This window comes from Phalaenopsis equestris, unplaced genomic scaffold (assembly GCF_001263595.1).
Source record: "Phalaenopsis equestris unplaced genomic scaffold, ASM126359v1 Scaffold000030, whole genome shotgun sequence".
NCBI classification, from domain to species: Eukaryota; Viridiplantae; Streptophyta; class Magnoliopsida; order Asparagales; family Orchidaceae; genus Phalaenopsis; species Phalaenopsis equestris.
In genome coordinates this window covers 588,175-609,290 of record NW_018164472.1, presented here as the reverse complement: position 1 = coordinate 609,290, position 21,116 = coordinate 588,175, and the positions used below count along the sequence as shown (strand labels likewise).

The 21,116-nt window shown below is 35.5% G+C and overlaps 1 protein-coding gene across 1 annotated transcript in view; it reads left to right on the top strand.

Annotated features, from left to right (window-relative positions):
- LOC110018670 overlaps positions 1 to 21,116 on the top strand; it is a 55,854-nt gene that overhangs the window by 971 nt on the left and 33,767 nt on the right. Inside the window, exons 4-9 of the mRNA XM_020716058.1 lie at positions 7,335 to 7,393; positions 7,540 to 8,002; positions 9,660 to 9,810; positions 9,904 to 10,651; positions 10,731 to 10,842; positions 14,897 to 14,977. Coding sequence (XP_020571717.1) covers positions 7,335 to 7,393; positions 7,540 to 8,002; positions 9,660 to 9,810; positions 9,904 to 10,651; positions 10,731 to 10,842; positions 14,897 to 14,977 — 1,614 coding nt within the window. The remainder of the gene's footprint in view (positions 1 to 7,334; positions 7,394 to 7,539; positions 8,003 to 9,659; positions 9,811 to 9,903; positions 10,652 to 10,730; positions 10,843 to 14,896; positions 14,978 to 21,116) is intronic.

The following is a 21,116-nucleotide window of genomic DNA, read 5'->3' as shown; positions in this document are numbered from 1 at the left end:
ATCCAAGACAAACATCTGAAATGCTTCTAGATTAGTTTTATAATGTTTTAGATTGTTTTATGATTTAATATTACATTCAAGTAATTGGATTATCTTTGTTTTAGAATTAAAAGATGGAATTTTTATGAGATATCTAAATTTGAATTTAAGTTGGTTTGATTTTATTTTATAATCCTGTTGTTATAAATAGGCGGTGAATGAATGCTATTTGGACTTGCCTTAAATATGAAGTAAAATAAGAAAATTTTTTTGGGACATTTACATAAATAGCACAAAATTCTTATTTATTTCCATATCTCACACTGAAACTTTCATATTTACTCACATATCACCCAAATGTTTAATATCACATAAAAAATAACACTATTATCATTTTTTAAAAGTGAAATACACATTTTCATGCATAGACTTAAAGCACTGAAGTACCATACATGTAAATATGGAAGTTTAGGTTTGAGATATGTAAATACATAAGAATTGTCTGCTAGGGATGAATATTTTCCTTTTTTATTTTTCTCTTTCTTCTCATCGGAAATCTGACTTATGGTCATCTTCTCTCATATCATGCCCTCATTCTCTTTCTAATCGCAAGAGTATGCTTTGTGAGGTTGTCTTTCTCTTCTCTTGGTAGTTTTTAATGGGGAAAAAATTGGTTTAGGGTATTTCAATCAATTTTTTTTTATGATGGCCGCAAAATCGTTAGTTTTGCTTTATGACAACCTTGATACATGTTTTAATTGATTGCTTTGTATTGCACTTATATGAAAGTAAATTTAATGGCTTTGATACTTAGAGTTTGTTTGGGGCAGCTGCAACTTATTGAATCTCTAATGATTAGTGACTTATCCGGATAAGTTTGCTGACTGTTTGGGGCATCTATTTGAATACACCTGATTTGTGGATAAATGAACATTCTGTTCTTGTTAAGTAATGCTGTTTGTAACAGAACCGTCTTGACAATATATTTTATACCGCAGAAGCAAAAAACTAATACAAAACAATAAAGAAAAAAATGAAACAGTTCTCATATGTCTCATCATAGACCTCAAAAACCCAAAAAAAAAATGAAGAAAAACTCTTTCAAACATGTGAATAATATAAAATCAAAAGCAACAATAATACAACATACATAAAAAAAAACTTAGTCTAGAAAGTAAAGATGAAATGTCGAGTCAACATCCGACGACAGCATCTATGATCCGCTCTCTCAAAACTGTCATTTCCGTTGCACCTAAGCCATCCCGGGTGTCAAATTTCGGTGGCTCTCTCTCTGCCAGTGTTATAGAGTATCTGACGTGAAATTCAAATGCTTCAGGAGAGATCTGCATCTGATAGTCGTCAGCCATAATGAAGTCTGAATTCGACCGAGAGTAATGTCATCGAATATAATTGTGGAGCGTCATCGCGGGCACCACAATATTTACTTGTTTAGGAAATGGGTATGCGACATATCATGTAAGATGACCCATTTTTTTTTCCATATCCCAAATGTTCTTTCAATCATGCCGTGTAAGGAGTGACGCTTGTTAAACATTTTTTTCTTCCACGGGTAGCCCCGCTTGATATCTCAAAATTTGGAATGTGATATTTGATATCTGGAAATGACTTCAGATACTCCCCTCTATAATAGATACCTAACATCGATCAAATAATATTTACATGGTCGAAAAACCATTATTAGTAACAATTAATAAAAATAGTAATGCAGTATATAAATAAACAAACCTGGAGGTTGGTGAGGGAAGCACCGTCTGCTATTTTTTGTCGCATAAGTAAAATATCGACTATCATGTGGACTCCCTTCCTATCCGACAATCACAAATGTGAAACTCATCACATTTTGTGTGGGTGATCCACACCGGCCAATGTACGCGACATTTTCATGGTTGAATAGTCGTGCATCCACTTGGGTACCGTCAATGACTACAATACAGTTATGTTAAAATAGTTAAAAATGCTATTGCCAACAAACTAACTAGATTCACATGTGAATGTAATGCGTGAATGAACTTTACTTTGAAAAATGACATATACTGCGGGTCAATGACAATTTTTGCAGTTGTCTCAAATGACGGATCCTCCGATCTAATTATCTGTGCTACTAAACTGACTAGTGCTTTCAGACCCACAAAGAAATATCGACTGATTGTCTCAGTGGAATGCTGGAAATGCTCCATCGCTTCTCTCATTAATTCATTCTCCGATAGAATATAGAGTGTTATTGATAACACTTCTCTTGTAGTCGTTTTGGAGGAACTATGAAGCACATGGTTGCTATGAAGTTCGTGGAGGCGATAAAGAAAATTGGTATTGACATGCGGAATATATTAATGAACCTTGTGGGGCGTTCTTCTAGCATCTCGCCGACCCATTTATCACCGATGAAAGACGATGTCATGCATGGAGTTCGATCCACGATAGAGTGGTTCGTACAACATTATCATAATTATCATAATCGCCACAACAATTCTCTTCCAGCGAAGTCAATGCCAATCCATTATGCAAAAGAGTTTTGTTAATGTAATAAGTAATGATCAAACAATTTTAAGAAAAAATATAAAAAAACTGAATACTAACAACTCCATATCAGAAATAACTACATGACGAAATATTATTGTTCGCAACAAAGAAAAAAAACAATCGAAACAAATAAACAGTGGGAAAAAACCAAGCAATCAGACAATATCATCATTGAATCATTTTCCATAAACAAACGTAAATATTGGACACAAAGTTCGGGGCGCAACTTCATGAATATCTGCCTATGGGCCGGGTCCACACGTAACTTAACGAAATTTACATAGAATGTTTTATTTGCCAAAAGTTCAGGATGTGAATCTAAAACTCCAAGAAATTCATCTACGATGGTGTTATTTGAAGGACCAGACTAAGCTGCACATATATCTATCAACTTATCTTTTAAGCTTTTGACGAAAACGTCTTTTCAATTTTTCTTTTTCTCCACCCTGGGTCGTTTTGATTGGCATGTGGACTCGAGCTCCCTCAAGTTTATGCTTGTGCCTTCTCTTGACCCAATAACCTACTCGGTTGTTAAGTCATCTGGTATGTCTGCAAACCCTAGCTCACTTGGTTTGAATGCATGCATGCCTGTCGCGACAACCCCTTTAAACATGAGGTCCAACTTCTCTTCCAGGTCCAACTCAATTCCATTCACCTTGAATTTCTTTGCGGTTGGCACTTTCTGCAATGTTTGGGGAAGCATATTACTTGAAACAGAATAACATGGATAACAAAGGGAAATACAAGCATATATGGGTATACTTATTTCCTGTAAATTCTCACTCCACCACCCCTCTAAAGCATCAACAGTCCGCGTGATGGGATCCCAACCCAATCCCGTGGATCCCCGTTTCAGTTCCTTCCATAGCTTCGAATTTTTTTTTTAAACCGGTCCCACTTGTTCTTAAGTTTTAACCTATCATACTCTCATCTTGTCATTTCTTGGAACCTCTTTGGAAATATTCTGCCACCCTTTCTTGTTAAAGGTGGTGGTGGGTCTATTTCCAAGCTCAATCACCTTAATACAGAGGTTGCAAAATATGTTTGTTACTTATCCCACATTGTTGACGAAGTCACTTCTTTGGTCTTAACCATAATGGAATTAATAATAGAAATCGATAATGAAATACAATGATAATGACAATAAAACAAAGAACAAGAAAAAAAGCGCCAAGAAAAACAAACACCAAACCTACCAAAAAAAAACTAAAACATGAAAACATGAGATAAACAAAAAATGGAAAAAACACCCAACAGTAGAGAGAGACACACTCACCCAAGTCCCGCCACCACCACCAACACTCAAGCACCAGCAACAATACCCAAACACCAACAACAACACCCAACAGTAGAGAGAAGAGACACACACACCCAAGTTCAACCACCATCACCAACACCCACCCAAGCCATTAATCTCTTTTCTAAGATTATTAGCTTCTATGTGGTAAAGAAAGAACCATTCTACTGAATAGTAAATGAGAAGAAACTTCCTTCAAAAAAGAAACCAATATAACATCTCACAGCAAGGCTAAATCAATTTCAAACTTCTACCATTTCATGCATTTCACCACAGTGTAATAGAGAAATCTTTGGCAGAAATTGCATACTGAAAATTGCAAACCCCGTTAGATCATAATAGAAAAATTTGAGAACTTCATGCATTCCCCATTAGAGCATAATATTACAAATGGAAAACCAGATCCATTGGCAGTTCTCAGATCCAACTGAGAAATTCGAATATACCAAAAATTTCAACTTGCCTTCCACAGACAAAAAAACTTCACCAAGTTAGACAAATATGTCATACCATAACTGCATTCGAAATTCTCAAAGAGAGGAGGAAGCCAAAAAACCACAAAAGAAGCCATTGAAAAATTCCATGGCTTCGACATTCCAACAGAAAACTCGAATATATCAAAAATTTTAACATGCCTTCCACAGACAAAAAAACTTCACCAAGCTAGACAAATAAGCCATGCCATGCATTTGAAATTCTACCAGAGAGGAGGAAGCCAAAAATCCACAAAAGATGCCATAGAAAAACTCTATGGCCTCGACATTCCAACAAATAAATGAAAAACCCTAAAAATCATAGGAAAGTCATTCCATCGCAATTATCCACAGGTTAAGCATGATACTATGCACAAAAAACCCATTTTATCGAAAATCAGACGAGCCAACACTGTTAGGGATTGCAAGAACAGCTACGAAAATTTCTTACAGAGCATCGCAATTACGGATCACAGAGAGGAGGAAGAGAAAACAACACAGTCTAGAGAGACGCGTCAGATGCGTGAGAGATGTGGGATGAGAGCGGAGAAGAGGATCGAAGACACATAGGGCATGGGAGGGGCAAGAGTGACGACGGGGGCAGGCAAGTAAAGTTTAACTCCAAACGCTGGGCCTCCGGGTCGAACTCACGGCCAGTGTATAATATTATTCGAGTTGTGTGTATTTCCAAACGCCTGCTGATCGCGACAACCAAACAGATCGCCCGCGTTTTCAAAACGAAAAAGCTAGGAAAACGCTGTGCCAAACGACCCCTTATCTTGACCTGAAATATTTCGTTTTTGAAATTTTAGGAACCGAAATACTGAAATGCACCTTGTCATTTTCTTAAAGAAACTGATGCATTTTATTCAATTTCTCAATGCTTTTAGAAATGAAGCAAATTTTAAAAGGAATAAGGAGATGCACCATGTCAAATCTTCTCTTAGTTTGATATAATGTTGAGCCAAATTTCTCTTAGGATGATATCAAGTTGAGCTTTTTGCAGGTAAGTGCATTTAAATCTTTGCCGCATATATCCATCCCTTACAAGTGCTCTTTCCTTCAACTCATCCACTCACCTGGACACCAATTTTCAAATAAAAAGAATAGAAAAGTGAAGAAAAAAAATGAAACCCGTAACCCTATATCCTTAAGTCATGAATTTCTTTCTCGAATATCATGTCCTTTGTAGATTTCAACAAATCAACCTGTATGGGATGCATACATCAGGCATGAGAGATACATCACAAACATAAAAGTTTGCCTTTGGTGCTAGATTTTTTTTATTTACTTTGGAATTAGCATTATGGATTTACTGACATATTTCATCAAGCTCACAAGCATCTGTTTGCAACATTTTTATGGATTTGCTTAAGATATAAGTGATGCATGTGCTCTGTGTGATTTTAAGCATCAAATATCTTCTATTATACTTAGTGGTATAACATGAGTATGAAGGATAATGATTTTTAAAAAAATGCCTCAAGGTATTTGATAAAGCTTTTAAGGAATCATACATTTATCATGCATATGACTAATGATTATACACAGGATCATAATTATTCATATCTATGTGACTACAATTATTCATATTACAATGAATCTTATGATTATAATGCATATCTCACAACTATAACTACCATTGTAATCATCAACAATATTATATATTTTATGGTCGGTTTTAAGATATGCTAAAGTTGACCCTTCAGATATTTATTAATATTTATATAATGAATGTTTATTAAGAATGTGATTATTGTCATTAACATAGATTATGGTCACACATATGATCGTCTTACCCATCCTTATCTAAAATCATCTTATAACAATGATAAATCACATCATACACCAATTTTTTGGACTCTGTAAGTTTAGAAGCCTGCGCAGTTATCTCAATTTTATGAAGTTAGAAACTTGCTCTTCATGAAGATTTTAATTTATGAAGCTTATTATTATGATAATTCAGGCTTTGCAAATAAGCTCGATGATGATGCTCCTTCATCATTAATTGAGGATATTGCCAAGCCTAATGGTAAGGTTTTGCGTTTGATTATTCAAATGCCAAAACTTGATATTTTGCCCGAGAGAGACTATAGCTGATATTGAAACATCTTCTGTTATTATTGAGATGAAGAAACCAGATTCACATGTTAGAATTTCAATTATTTTTGTATGACTCTTCTTCAGATATTTAGAATTTTACTTATGTTCCATGATTGTTGTGTGCTTGCTTTCAAGAATTGTAGTTTGAGTTCATGGTACTATATTAGTTGAAGCCTCCAAATAATGTTTCCATATGTTTAGATTGCACATGCTGAAGATTGAAGATATGTTAATGAAGCAGTTCTATGGCCTCCTACAACAGAGCAATTAAACTATAAAAAGCGCCTATATTTAAATCTTTGGAAGAAGTGTACTATGTTCTAGGGGAGCTAAGGCAATACAAGACACACATTGAAAATAATTCTATATACTCTAGAGTATTTTAGATTATTTTAGGATTTATTTCAGTCTTATTATATTTACTTATTAGGATTATCTTTATTGTAAAATTAAATGGTAGAATTTGAAGGAGTTATTTATATTTGAATTGAAGTTAGTTTAACTTTACATTCTTACTATATTTTTGTAAATAGGAGTTGAATGCATGCTATTTTGATTAATATGAATTATGAATTGAAAGAATTTCCTTTGATTTATTTTTCTCCTCCTAAGATTCTTCATCATGGGAAGTAGACTCATTTATCCTCTCATGTCCTCTTTCTCTCTCTTCGACCACAATGGAAAAAATCTCAATTTTGTTTCTGCTATTCTTTTACTAATCTTAAGATTTCTGGTCCCCTACTTAGTTTCTTCATTATCTTCTCATTTCAATTCTTTAAAGAATCAAGTAAATTTGAAGAGGGGAAAAGTATCAAATAAGGATACAGTGTTGAAATCTTCATCTTTCATAGTCATAACTTCCAATGATGGCATTACTTATCGTTTTTGTAAATATTAATTTTGGTATTATTTTTCTTTTACTTGTTTATTTGATTTCACAGACCTCTAGCAGGGCACCATCCTCAAAAGGCATGCCACCAAAATTGAACGTAGCATGCTTGTATCCTTCTGGACGTGCTGCCTTTCTACTATATATAATCCCTTATTTTGTGAGTTTTCCATTGTTTTTACCATCTTAAATTATTTTGAAACTTTGCTTATTTAGAAAAATGTACATTTTGCATTCTTGACTCCACCTCCACATAGAATGTTGGAAAGGGAAAAGGCATCAAAAGTTCAGATTGAGAAAGATTTGAAGTTGAATTCTTGCCTATCATCCTCAAATAGATCTCATAGGGAGATGAGTTGGTCTGGCCCCTCAGGCATGAATTGCTCAGTTAAAGAAAAAACACAAAATTTTCATTGGCTGCCTCCTGCACCAATCCAAACTAAGCAATCAACCTTCAGGATGCCTTACTCGCATGGAAGCTTGGAAAAAGGAAAATCAGCAAAACCACTATTTGAAAAAGATCCGATCTTGTTGAAGCTGAATCCTTGCCCATCATCATCAACTAAATCACAGATGGAGACAACTTGTTCTGGTTCAGATGGAACTTTCTCTTCAATTTCTCAACAACGATTCACTGTTCCTGGGTTGCCTCCTGCACCAATCCAAGCTAAGTCTTCAGGCTTGAGGAGGCCTTCTCCGTCACTGGGTTTCTTTCAACAGGTACGTATTCTTAATTCTTAATTCTTTTCCTTTTAACTAAATCAGGTCTGCTATTCAAAGAAATTTAGAACTCTCAATTTTTTTGAAAGTTATGATGGCACTTACAAATCCCTGCTCATATGTTTATACATGCATAGAAATAATGACATAATATGCTATAATATAAAATAAATTTCTATACATAATATTAACAAATAGTTCATAATTTATTAGTTTCTACTAAAATAATGCATGCCAAATTACATGATATATACGCTATTGTATTGTAACAAATTATCAATTGTAATTAAAGTATATACAGTATAAATTTAGTTATTTTGTTATAATATATAAATTATTTGGAAATATTATCATAAATTTATAATGAATAAAATGGTTTGGAAATTTTATTTTCATCATTATATCCTTATTCTAATCACTTGGGGGTACGTTTATTTGTTTTTACATAATTTTATTTTTTTGGCACTTAATATAACGTCAATCCTAAGTCTTCTTTTGTCATTGATTGGAATCAACACGGAGAATTTGTTTTTTTTGATATTTTTTTTATGTGCCATATATTTTTATACCTATATTTATGTATTATCCATGTAAATATGTGTAGATGCATGCATTCATATTTATGTATCTGCACTATTTATTTTCATTTTTATGTAACATAATTCTACATATATGTTTCAACATTTCTTGTATATATTTTATATGTAATGTATACTTTGAGATAGAGTACAACCCTTTAGAAGGATTGATTTATATTTTCATTATTATTTGCCATATTTTTCAATCATATAACATCTGATTGATAAATCTTGGCTATTCACCTTAACATTTTATATAAAGTAATATTGTGCTAAGTTCCATGAAAGTTTAAGATGATTTGATCATGCATCCAACTCATACATGTAACACTGTCATGGATTCTCTACATGCTAAGCTTTTTGATTCACTCATTATATATGTAAAGCTCTGAAAATACTCTTTGGTCTCTCACTGAGAGTTTTGTGTTTTTAGGTCAAAATTTTACAAGGCAGATTAATACACTATCCAGAAATTTTGCTTTTATTTAACGAGGGTTTTTGTTCAGGTTCTATGTTTCTCATGACTGTAAGCTCCTATTATTAATTATCCCTCTGAAAATTGGGCCTCTCTGTTTTAGCATTTTGATGTGTTTGTGTTCTTATAATTAAGCATTCTATCTTAGTTTTATATTATTACGCCTGACAATTTTTCTACACATAAAATATAATTTCCATTTACGAAGATAATCATATGTTGTTGTGCATCACAAACACTTTATGAGAAGGAAGCGAAGCGCCTCTTGACCACTCCACTGCACTTTTCTTTTAAAGTGCAGTTTTAACAGTACTGAAATTTACCAAACATGTTGACAGAATATTCTGTAGTGCCTTGTATATATATTTTAGTACTTGCCACGCAAATAAAGTACTTAAATCTTAAATAAACAATGAAAGTAAAATATTAAGTTCTATAGATTAATTAAAATATTTGGTACTTTTAAGAGGTTCTCCATCAATCAAAAGAAGTTATAATGGATCTATTTGTCTTTTCATGTCTTTAATTTCCCTGCATAGTAAACCTTCTATGTGCTAAAAGGTCGTGGTTTTGTTTCACTAAGTTAATTTTTTCTATTTTACAGAAAAAGGTTTCTTCCTCACACAGCGAACAACTCGAAAGAACTTCTCAAGTGCCCATAGATAATTCTGCATCTCTGAGAAAACCTGCCAACCTTAAGCGCGTGTCCCTGTCTAAGCCTCCAGTTGCTCAAACTGAGCAAAAACAAAAAAAAGGTACGGCCCTATCTAAAACCAACGTCTATCTTAGGAATTATAGAGGCACAACTATTTTCTTGACTGCAAAAGGCTCAAATCTTGCTCTTCCAGACTTTGAAGCTCATACTGAAATGAAGATGAAACAGTTTGATAGAAAAGCTACCATATCTTCCAATGTTTGTGGGAGATCAAATTGTCCATTAGATGTTGCAAAAGAGATTGCGACAAACTGTTTTTCAGTTAGCCACAAAATGGATGAGAAAACTCGAAAAGTACTTCGAGAGAAACCTTACACTGGAAGAACAACAACTAGGGAATTAGCTGATGATGATTGTTCCATGTCACAGATCTGCAGTAAGACTTCGACTGAGGGAAGTGGGATGATCGAAAAAGTTTTGCATTGTAATGGTTTTAGGAATACCGGTGATTCTAGTTCCATTGCTGCTGAAATTTCTTCCACTTCATCTGAAATGCACTTCGCACAGAACTTAAATGAAAGCAATTCAAAACCATTAAATGTTTATGCCCCAGTTATGAATGGTGAGCTTATTTTGCACAAGGATGCGATAGATGGGAACTCTATCCGTGGTTTTTCAGAAGAAGCTTGTTTGTACACTGAACCTAGGAAGGATCCAACAGATGAGGGTGGTGTTCAGAATGGCGAGGAACTTTTTCAACAAACAATATCTCAAGTCCAACAAAATATCTCTGGAAAATCACAAACTGGAGAATTGCAAGCTATTTCCTCACAGAATGTTCAACTTGCAGCATCCAGAGAGTTTCATCCCCAAGATGAACTTCAATTGTGTGAGTCAAGGAATGAGACCAGCATGGTAGAAGAGAATGGATCGATGCCAGCGTAAGTATCTCATATGTTTCTGAACTTTTGGTTTAACAGAAAGTTGGTTATGCTTGATTATTGTGAAAATTTATTGCAGTAAAAATATATCTTTTGACAATTTGAGACAAGATACTGTCCTCTTGAAACATCACCTAAGTGCTGTTCCATACTCAGATGAGTGGCTGGCTGCCATTGAGGCTTTTGGAGAGGTTAGTTGTGTTTTAATATGTATATAGTGACTTTGGAATATGTTAATGTTTTGTTGATTTTTATAATTTGCTTTTATTATTTTTGTTTTGCATATAGTAATAACTGTAAGAGGGAAAGTTTTGCTTTTGATTAGGGTTTTCTTATGGGATTGTTTGGTTGTAATTAGAATATTTGCACATGTCAAATACAATATAAAGTAAATACAATGCTTCTTAAATACTCAAAATTGTTGGATTGGCTGGAAATAAATTCAATCAAGCTTTCTTTTTTGGTCCGGATGTAAAATGAATTAAAATTTGTTACCAACCCTTGTAGTAGTGACCACGTGATTAATATTGGTATGGTGGTGGCCACAACTGATGTGGTCGGCATAGATGGTAGATGATGGAATGGAGAAGCCAAATGGTAGATGTGTACTAGGAGGCGAAGATGAAAAACAACAGGTGCTCAATCAGTTTTGTCATCTTTCGATGGTGACGATGGCCGAAAATTACATGAAAAGGGTGATGACATGGATATCTAGGTGGTTGGGGGCAAGATTGTGACCACTTGCAATCTCTTTTGCTTCGTTATCTAGAAAATTTTAAATTCATCCAATTTGGGTGAGTTTAGAATGCATAAAAAATAGTCTGAGGGGTATTTTAAATCACTCATAAAAGTATTGTGTATTTGTCTTTAACAAAATCCCTGAAATCTTAAAATTCCTAAATCTGCTTCACTCTACACTTTTATTACTTCCAAACAAATAACCCCTTGAGCAAGCTTGATGATTTAAATGTTTTTTTTTTCAGGTTCTTTTAAACTTTTGATTTTACTGAGCTGGCCTTACTCTACATTTTTTACCGCGAAAAAATTTGTACTAGCAAGTTTCTTGCTGAATTTAGATGCTAGGTACGAGCGTGATAGAATTCGAGACGGATTTTCCCACAGAAATTAGTGTAAACAAATATTTTATTGCAAAAACATCAAACATTCAAACATGAATATATAGATAAGCACCTACAATTCGAGAGGTAGGTGATCCCTCCCAATTCTTACAATTCGAGAGGTCAGAAATCTTTCCCAAACCCTAAATCTAAGACTTACAACAATATTCTCATGCATGCCCTAGCCCTAAACCTATTAGAGTTTATTTACACTAAACAATAATAAATAATAAGACTCAATTGCTCTAAGGCTAATAAAATATTAAATTGCCTCTTTGGCACCGGTGTAGCAATATTCCCCTTCCAAAAGGATAACTTTGTTCTCAAGGTGAAAAAAATGAAGGTTTTTCTCCTCCTTCACCACAACTTGATTTGTTTCTTCATCCCTTGCCTCCTCGTTACATATTATGAGAACCTGTTATGTATGATTTTGGTAACGATGTCCTGGGGTAAACTTTTCATCACACCCAAAACATAACCCCTTGACTCGCTTCTCCTAGATCTATCTCTGTAAGGCGTTTGAGTGTTTCCCTCGGTTTTGGCCAATGATTCTTGTGAAACATCCCCCCTCTAGACTTCCAATATTTGAGCTTTTTGTATCGTAGTAGTGGTTGTGGTAGTTCGATATGGTGCTCCACTTGTGTTGCTCTTATAGCCTATTTTATTTCATTTTTATCTTTAACACCGCGCTAATTTCACAATTTTCCCCAATCCTCGCTGTCTCAGCAGGTGAAGTGATGCCCGAATCTCTGGCTTCCAACCCTTTCATGAAGTTGCCTTCCAATACTTTTTTTTTGATATCTCTTTCAAGTTTCGAACCATCGGATAACATCTAAAATTTCCCTGTATACTCCATGATGGATCCTTCCTAGACCAATGCAAATAACTACTAGTGTAAATCCCCATCTTGTCTTGTTCTGAAGTGCTCCATCAGCCGGACCTTGAATTCTACCAGTGTCCGGATTGACTGACGTTCTCTCCATTGATACCATGCCGGTCTTTTTTTCAAAACACAGAGTTTCCGCCATCAATTTTTCTTCCTCCGTAAGCCATTCATAGCAAAATATCTCTTCACACGATAAACTCAATCATAAGTATCATTTCCTTCAAAGATCGACATCTTCAACTTTCTCATACGTGAGTCTCCTCACAAATTTCTAGACCGAAATTAACTCCAACCGTAAAGCGGGACTTATTCGAACCAAATTGATTTATTTTCTTCCATAAGTCTGGGGCATCCCATAATCAGACCGCTTGTCCTTATAAGCTTTAGATTTGCTTCTGCTAGAAAGGTTGCCGCAACAAAGGACAATGGTGTGGTTGGATGCAACCCTTTGTCAGGGTCTTACCGACCATGGTTCTCTGTCTCAGGTCAAAATCTTTTAATTGAGCTTGCCTTGCCCCAAATCACCTTCCATCCTATTCTGTCTGCTGCCTCTTGTCCAATCATCTGGCTGTTGTGTTACTCCTTCTAAGTACTCATGCTTGACCCGGCTTCCAATTCTTTCACCTGATCTTGCAGCCCCAGATCCACTTGAGACAACGATGATGCCCTGATGTCATATAAATTCTTCTAATTGCTGCGCTTGATTGCCACTTGATCTGGCGGCGGGTTTGTGTGGGACTCCACAAATTTCTTTACCATTTCTTCTAGGGAGTTCTTCTAGGGCTCTCTATCTTCTCTAATCTCCCCTCCATGACATGGAAATGCTCCTCCATTCTAGACCCTATTTGACTAACCTCTTCCGCCAGCGTTTTCTCCAAAACATCTACCTTTTTGGGCTCCCATTCAATCCCGTCTGATTCCTCCACTGTCTAGATCACGAGCAACTACACACTCAGTTCAGCGCTCAGTACACGCATGATGGAAGCTGTGGAATCCCTAAATGCTGTTTCAAAGCAGACATCGCGCGAAACTCCGAAAACCGTGATCCGAAATTCCTGTACGTGAGTTATCCCGTAACTACATGCCGCGTAGGACTCTCGACGCCACGATCCTACACGTTGGCTTCCCTTTGATAGTGGCATCACCTATCTGTCGCAATCCTCCCCAGCTAGCTCAAATAGCGACTGATCAACGAAGGGATGCTGCAATCCTCTGCGTGCGACTATCGCGACTGTATCTGCATTATTCTCATTACTGAAAGCAGCGACCAGATTGTTTAGTCATGGCACGCCTAAGCCCGTCGTCGACTTCCCAACTCGCTGCAATCGTCGACTGTATTGCGAGTGTTGGTCACGTAGGAGCCGCCACTTCGCTGTAGCGTGTCGTTCCCTTTCCAAATAGTTTCCACAAGATTGTCGCTTGCTTCCCTACGCAATCCCTTTGTTTTGCTTGCTGAGACTGTTTCAGCACTGAACACCACGATCTTTTTTTGTTGGGTAGTGTTTGATAGCATACTTTTAACAGGATTTAGCCGTTCATTTAATTTAAATCTAATTAAAAAAAAGTTAATACTAAATCCAACTCTCTGTGAAATCTAAATTTAATAAATTCTAATAATATACGGATTTAAAGAATTTACGGTGCTGTTGTTTGCGATATTCGTCTCCATCATTAGCTTGCCGGATTTGTTGGATTTGATAAATCTTATTTAAGATAAATTCGGCGTTACAACCAAACATTACCTTTGTCTTCCTGCTACTGTATCATGATTTTCGAAACTCCATAAGTTTCACTTCCTGAATCGAAGGCTTTGATACTATTTGATAGGATTCGAGATTGATTTTCCTACGGAAATTAGTGCAAAGACATATTTTATTGCATAAACATCAAACATTCAACATGAATACAAAAATAAACACATACAATTCGAAATGTAGGTGATCTCTTCCAATTTCTACAATTCAAGGGGTAGGAAATCTCTCTCAAACCCTAACCCAAGACTCACAACCATAATCTTATGCATACCCGAATCCTAAACCTATTAGTGTCTCTATATACTAAACAATAATAAATTATAAAAGACTCAATTTCTCATAAGCTATCAGCCAATTATTAAAAAAAAAAAAAGGAGCTATTTGCTGAATTCACTTTTTCTCTCTGATTTTATCTGTTTCTGCGCATGTTCAAGAGCCATATATCTCCTAAATTATTTTCTCGTTTAATTGGCTACCTTTTTCCTAGGACATTTTGGTCGTTAAAACAGGTACCGTACATAACTCTCCTCCAGACAAAGATATTCCAGAGCCTGGCCTTTGGTCACCGGTATGTTTCTGCTGTTTAAATTTTCCATAATACTTCCATGATTGTTTACTATGATTCTTTGATATTTCTTATTGGGGTTGCTATACTCTGGTATTGATTGGAATATGCTTGGGACATGTAATTTTAGTTTTTTTAGCTCCTTGGTGATCAGATTAGTGGCTATCTGAGTTTTAGCGATGTTAAACTGCATTAACTACCGTTTGGAAACTTTTATATATTAATATGGAAGATCTCATTCAATTTAACCGTGAAAAAAAATTTAGAACATATTTTTATATTGGTAGTTATTATAATAGATTTAGCGATTCCATACTGATATTCTTTAATATAATTATGTTCAGTTGGCTATAGTAGTCTGAAGTATCATAAATGTCTTTCTCCATTTTCTATAACAGTACGTTTATTTATAAAGTTAGTTATTTTCGTTATCATGATAGTTTATTTTTCAATGCAGTTGTTTTTTTGTAAGTGTCCATGCATATATTTTGCTGCATTTTATCTAGAATTTTTTATTATTTTGAGCTATGTTTAAAACATCGCGTGCTATGCTTTATGTGATGTGGTATTGCTCAACGGCATACTTGTATTACAGTGTGCTATTTACCATTAACAAATATGATCAACTTTGTTATTTGAATATGAGATGTGGTTTGTAAAGGAGTGGTTGATTTTATTGTGGCAAAACTAGAAATAATGAATTATAAAATGATTACAATAGTTGGAGTGTTCTTATTGAAGTTGAGTAATTGAAAATATACTTTGATTATATGGACATCTATATCAAAGGATAGAAAATACACCTTTTAGTGAATAAATAAAAATATAATGAGGACTTTTGGTGGAAGGGATAGATTTAAGATAACAATTATAGAAGTTGTTCAACATGATATGTAGATTGATATATTATATAAGTGTTGTGTGCTAAAAAAATTGTGGTAGTAGAGTATAATTTAACTTCTCAGTACTGCACGGATCCAACGCAAATAAAAGAAAAATAACAGGAGACCAAGATTTTTATGTGGAAAAAAGCTGAGTAAAAAAAAAATCACAGGACATAGCTTAGTGAAATTAATTTACTATGTATTTGTATGTATTTGTAAGCACATGAATACGTCATTCTCTTACAACAAAGTGAATGGGGTTACAATCTTATAATGAAAACTATATTTGTCCTATAACTAAAAAATGCAACTGTTAAGGAAATTCAACAACACCCTTAGTCTGGCTATAATGATTGCAAGCAATGGTCACCGATTGCTGATGGTCGGCGATAATATATGGTGTCAGCGGGTGGTGGTAGATAGGAGTCGATGGCTACAAAGGCAGGTGATCTATGATGGCTGGTGGTTTCTGAGACCAATGGTTACTCATCGGGTCTTCTCTCCAGAACACGCTCTAAAATTTCACTTCTTTTCTTCTTCTTCTCCCCTCTCCAGTAAAGAGAGGGGAACTTTTTAAAATAATTAAATACATAGCTAAAATATGATAAAGCATCCAAGTTCAAAGTAGAATGATTAATAAAGAACACTTGAGATTTAAAAAACACAGATAAACACCAAGGTTTTTGTGGGCCACTAAAACAAAGCCTATGTATGTAGGATATAATAAAGATGATTCAATCTAATCCAATAAATGCAAGAGGTTATAAATAACATATAATATACAACCAAAATCTAAATACACTAAATCTTAAGTAAAAGAATTCCCAAAGAAGCTTACAAATAAATTTGTACTTTATAGAACAAATATCAATCTCTAAGATGATGTAATGAAAAACGTTAGTTAAGAGTTGAGAGTTAAGAAGTAGAGGCAGTGAGGCATCACCAATCCCAAGTCACAAATGTATGTTCATATGATTCAAAACAGATATTCCATCTCCAAAGAAGCTCAAAATTTCTACAGCAGCCACAAACGTAACCCAAATTGAATAAGTAGAAAATTAAAGGAACTAAAAGAGAAGAGTTAGGAAGCAGAAGAAGTGAGACATGACCAACTCCAATTCCCAATTGTAATTCATGTGATTCAAAGCAGATATTACATCTCCAAAGAAGTTCAAAATTTCTGTTGCAGTCACAAACTAACCCAATATTCAATAAGCAAAAAAATAAATAAACAAAAATGAAAGTTAAGAGTTAAGAAGCAGAGGCAGTGAGACATTATCAATCCTAATTCCCAAATGTAAGTTCATATGATTCAAAGCAGTTCATCCATCTCCAAAGAAGCCCAACTCTTGCTTTAATTATCTCATATTACTCCCAATTGATAAAAAAATAGATTTGTAGTATAGGGAGATGAGCTCAGATAACCTCCTAAAGAAGCTTACAAATATGAGAATTCCCAAAGAAACTAAATCTTAAGTAAGAGAATTCCCAAAGGTGCTCACAAATAAATGTGTACTTTATAGAACAAATATCAATCTCTAAGATGATGTAATGAAACCCCTAGTTAAGAGTTGAGAGTTAAGTAGTAGAGGCAGTGAGGCATCACCAATCCCAACTCCCAAATGTATGTTCATATGATTCAAAACAGATATTCCATCTTCAAAGAAGCTCAAAATTTCTAATGCAGCCACAAACTCAACCCAAATTCAATAAGTAGAAAATTAAAGAAACTAAAAGAGAAGAGTTAGGTGGCAGAAGTGAGGCATCACCAATTCCAATTCCCAAATGCAATTCATATTATTCAAAGCAGATATTCCATCTCCAAAGTGTTGTGAAAAACGACGACAATAAAATAAAAAGCTTGAATGAGAAAATTCGCAAACAGAAAAACACAGCGAAAACACTCAGATTTACGTGGTTCAACAAATTGTCTACGTACACAGAGTTACAAAGGATTTTATTTGCTTGAAAATTTACACCATCAATCACATTGACTTACAAGAAAGAACTCTCGCTCTCTTTATCTCTCCTCTCTCTCCTCTCCTCTCTCCTTTTCTAACCAAGAGCTATAGGAAAAAACATTAGTGCAACAGCTTTCAATTTCCTCTTTTTCTTCTGCCGCAAGCCACATACAAGAAGAAGGATCTCAGGAAAAGCAAGGTTGCATTTCTTCCTCTTTATCTCGTAAGCACACACACCTGATGGGAAAACTCACACAAGGGGAGTATAGAAAAGACTTTAATTGCGAACTTGAAGATGGAGGGAGAGCAAAAGAAGGAAAGTTGAGTGGGATCCTTATAGGGAAGGCACAAGAAGCTTAGGAAATAAATTAAGGGCAGATAAATGAGAATCAATTATTATGTTTTCCATAAGAGAAGAGCGTTAAAGATAGCAGGCAGACCAATCTCTACATTCTTAACAATTCTCTCACTTGGAGACTAGGACACTGACTGCATCGTCTACTGACTGCATCGCATTTTTCTTTAACGTGATATCTTTCACCTTCTCCTTATTGGAGACTAGGACACCAACTAAAGTCGTGCACAACTTCAACTTCTCCTTTTTTGTGGTAAGCTCTCACTTCCTCGAATTTTCATCTTGAAAGGTTTCTTCATAGTTTTGCGGTTCTCCCCCATCTATCAACAGAATGTAGTTCAAGGTCGGTGAGTAACGTTGAGTAGAACGTCTATTCCTGACTGATCTGTGATCTGTAGCGGTAGGGGTGGATGTCTCTGAAGCTGACTTTGGAGACTAGGATAATGACTGCATCATCCACTGACTGCATCACCTTTTCCTTCAACGTGATATCTTTCATCTCTGCAACTCAAAACCTCTCTCTTCATACCAGAAGACCAACTAAAGTCGTGCACAACTTCAGCTTATCCTTTTTTCCTGGCCAGCTCTCACTTGCTCGAATTTTCATCTTGCAAGTTTTCTTCATAGCTTTGCGGTTCTCTTCCATTTATAACCAGAATGTAGTTCAAAGTCGGTGAGTAAAGTTGAGGAGAACGTCTATTCCTGATCGTCCTGCGAACTGTAGCGGTAGGGGTGAATGACTCTGAAGCTGACTGCAGAACAATATGAATGGGTGCCCCGTACTTACTCTCCTCATCACTACCATCACTTCATGCACTGTGACATCTGGTAGATCAACAAATCTTATCTTTCTTCTGTGGTCATCAATGAATGTGACATATTAACGAGAGCCTCCAAGGGATGCCACTGGAGAAGGTCCCCACATATTTGTATGTACAAGATCCAGCGACGCTCTGTCACTTTTCAAAAAACTGACATTCTGCTTCCCCATAGCGTAACTTTCACACATGTTGAGATTAGCTGACTTCAGCTCTGGTAGTTTGCCTCTGAACTGAAGTTCTTTCATGTCCCTCTGACTTATGACCAAGCCTGAGTAAACCTGTTGTCATATATAGTGTGTCAGTTTTCTTACCCCGAGACAGCACCAGTGCCCCTTTTGTAACATTCCAGGAGCTATCTGAGAATATTATTATCTGACCACCCTCATTGAGCTGCCCAACATAAAAAAGTTTTTCTTGAGCTTAGGAATGTGTTTGATCTTTTGCAAAGTCCATTTGTTCTTGTTAGGGAGTGCAATATCAACGTCTCTCATCCCCACCACGTCAAGAGCTTAAGAGCTTTTCCATCAGCCACTTTTCCATCAGCCAGATACACCGTCCCAAATTTACTTGTAACGTAGTTTCACATTAACTCTTGGTGAGAAGTTGTATGGAAAGAAACTCCTAAATTCAGTATTCAGTCATCATCAGAAATGTGAACTGCTAGCAATGGTGCATCATATATTTCTTCAGTTACAACATTAGCGCTATTATCCTCCATCTTCTTTGATTTTTGCAGTTCATTTTTATGTGGTCAGTTTTGTCACAGTTACAGCAGGTTGCCTGCTGACCAAGTTTTAACTTGCTCTTGTCTTTGTGCTTTGATTTTGATTTTCTTCTGCTTGAGTTCCTATCCTGTGATTTCTTTCTGGAATCAACATTCAATGCCGAACTCGAACCCGAGGTCTCGCTAGAATTTTTTCTGCGCACCTCAGCAAAATTCAAACCACGAATATTATCATATTTCAGCTTAGATTTACCGACAGAATTGCTAACTATCATTCTCATGGCTTTCCAGCTATGTGACAATGAAACCAACAATATCAACACATGTATCATCGTCAAAATCAATTTCAACAAACAATTGATTTTGATGATATTGAAATCATTCAGATGCTAAGCAACAAACATATCTTTCGTCATCTACAAGTTGAATAACTTTTTCATCAAATGAATTTTGTTATTCGTTGATGACTTTTCATACATATCTGATGAAGCTGTCATGAGATCTGCAGTAGTTCTTTCCTTGATAACGTTGTGGACAACAGATCTCGCCAGGGTTAATCGAACAACCCCAAAACCTGTCGATACAACAAATTTCAATTAGTTTCATCCATCTTCTCCGACCGCATTCCATGTAACGGAAGATGAAGTTTCTTCCTTAAGAGGTAGCCATCTATCTGCATCATTCAGTAACAAAAACATATGTCATTAAACTTCTCGATCCCTGATGTCAACACTTCATTTCCACCCATCGCTTTCCTTAAATCCGAATCAAGTCTCTGATACCAATTGTTGTGAAAAATGACGAAAATTAAACAAAAAATTGAAACGAGAAAATTCACAAATAGAAAAAACACAACCAAAACACAGTTTTATGTGGTTCTACATCTACGGAGTTTAAGAGGATTTTATTAGCTTGAGGATTTACATAGTCGATCACGTCGACTTACAAGAAAGAACTCTTTCTCTCTTGCTTTCTCCTCTCTCCTCTCTTAACCGAGAGCTTATAGAAGAAGCATTAATGCAACAACCTTGTCGGCACTATTTTTGGTGTGGGGGTTGCCCGTAAGAAGCAGTCGGTTTTCGGAATTGAAATCCCGTTGCCCGCTTCGGAAGGTCGTTTTTTTTTAAATTTTAGTTTTGAAAAAGATGAAGTCAAATTGCTCCATAATTTTCATAGTTTAGATGAAAGAGCGCTTTACCTCAAATCCTGTATTAATCCCGAAGGATGAACACAAGAGTTGAGGGCGAGGCTCGATCAAATAAACTAAAGAAAGTTATGACATCCGTTTGGTTTGCGGAACCAATGTATTGGCCGACAAGTTCCCCTATTTAATATAAGAAATTAATAGGGTTTATATTATGCTGGGTTCGGGAAAAACTTCCTATAAGGGCAAGCCT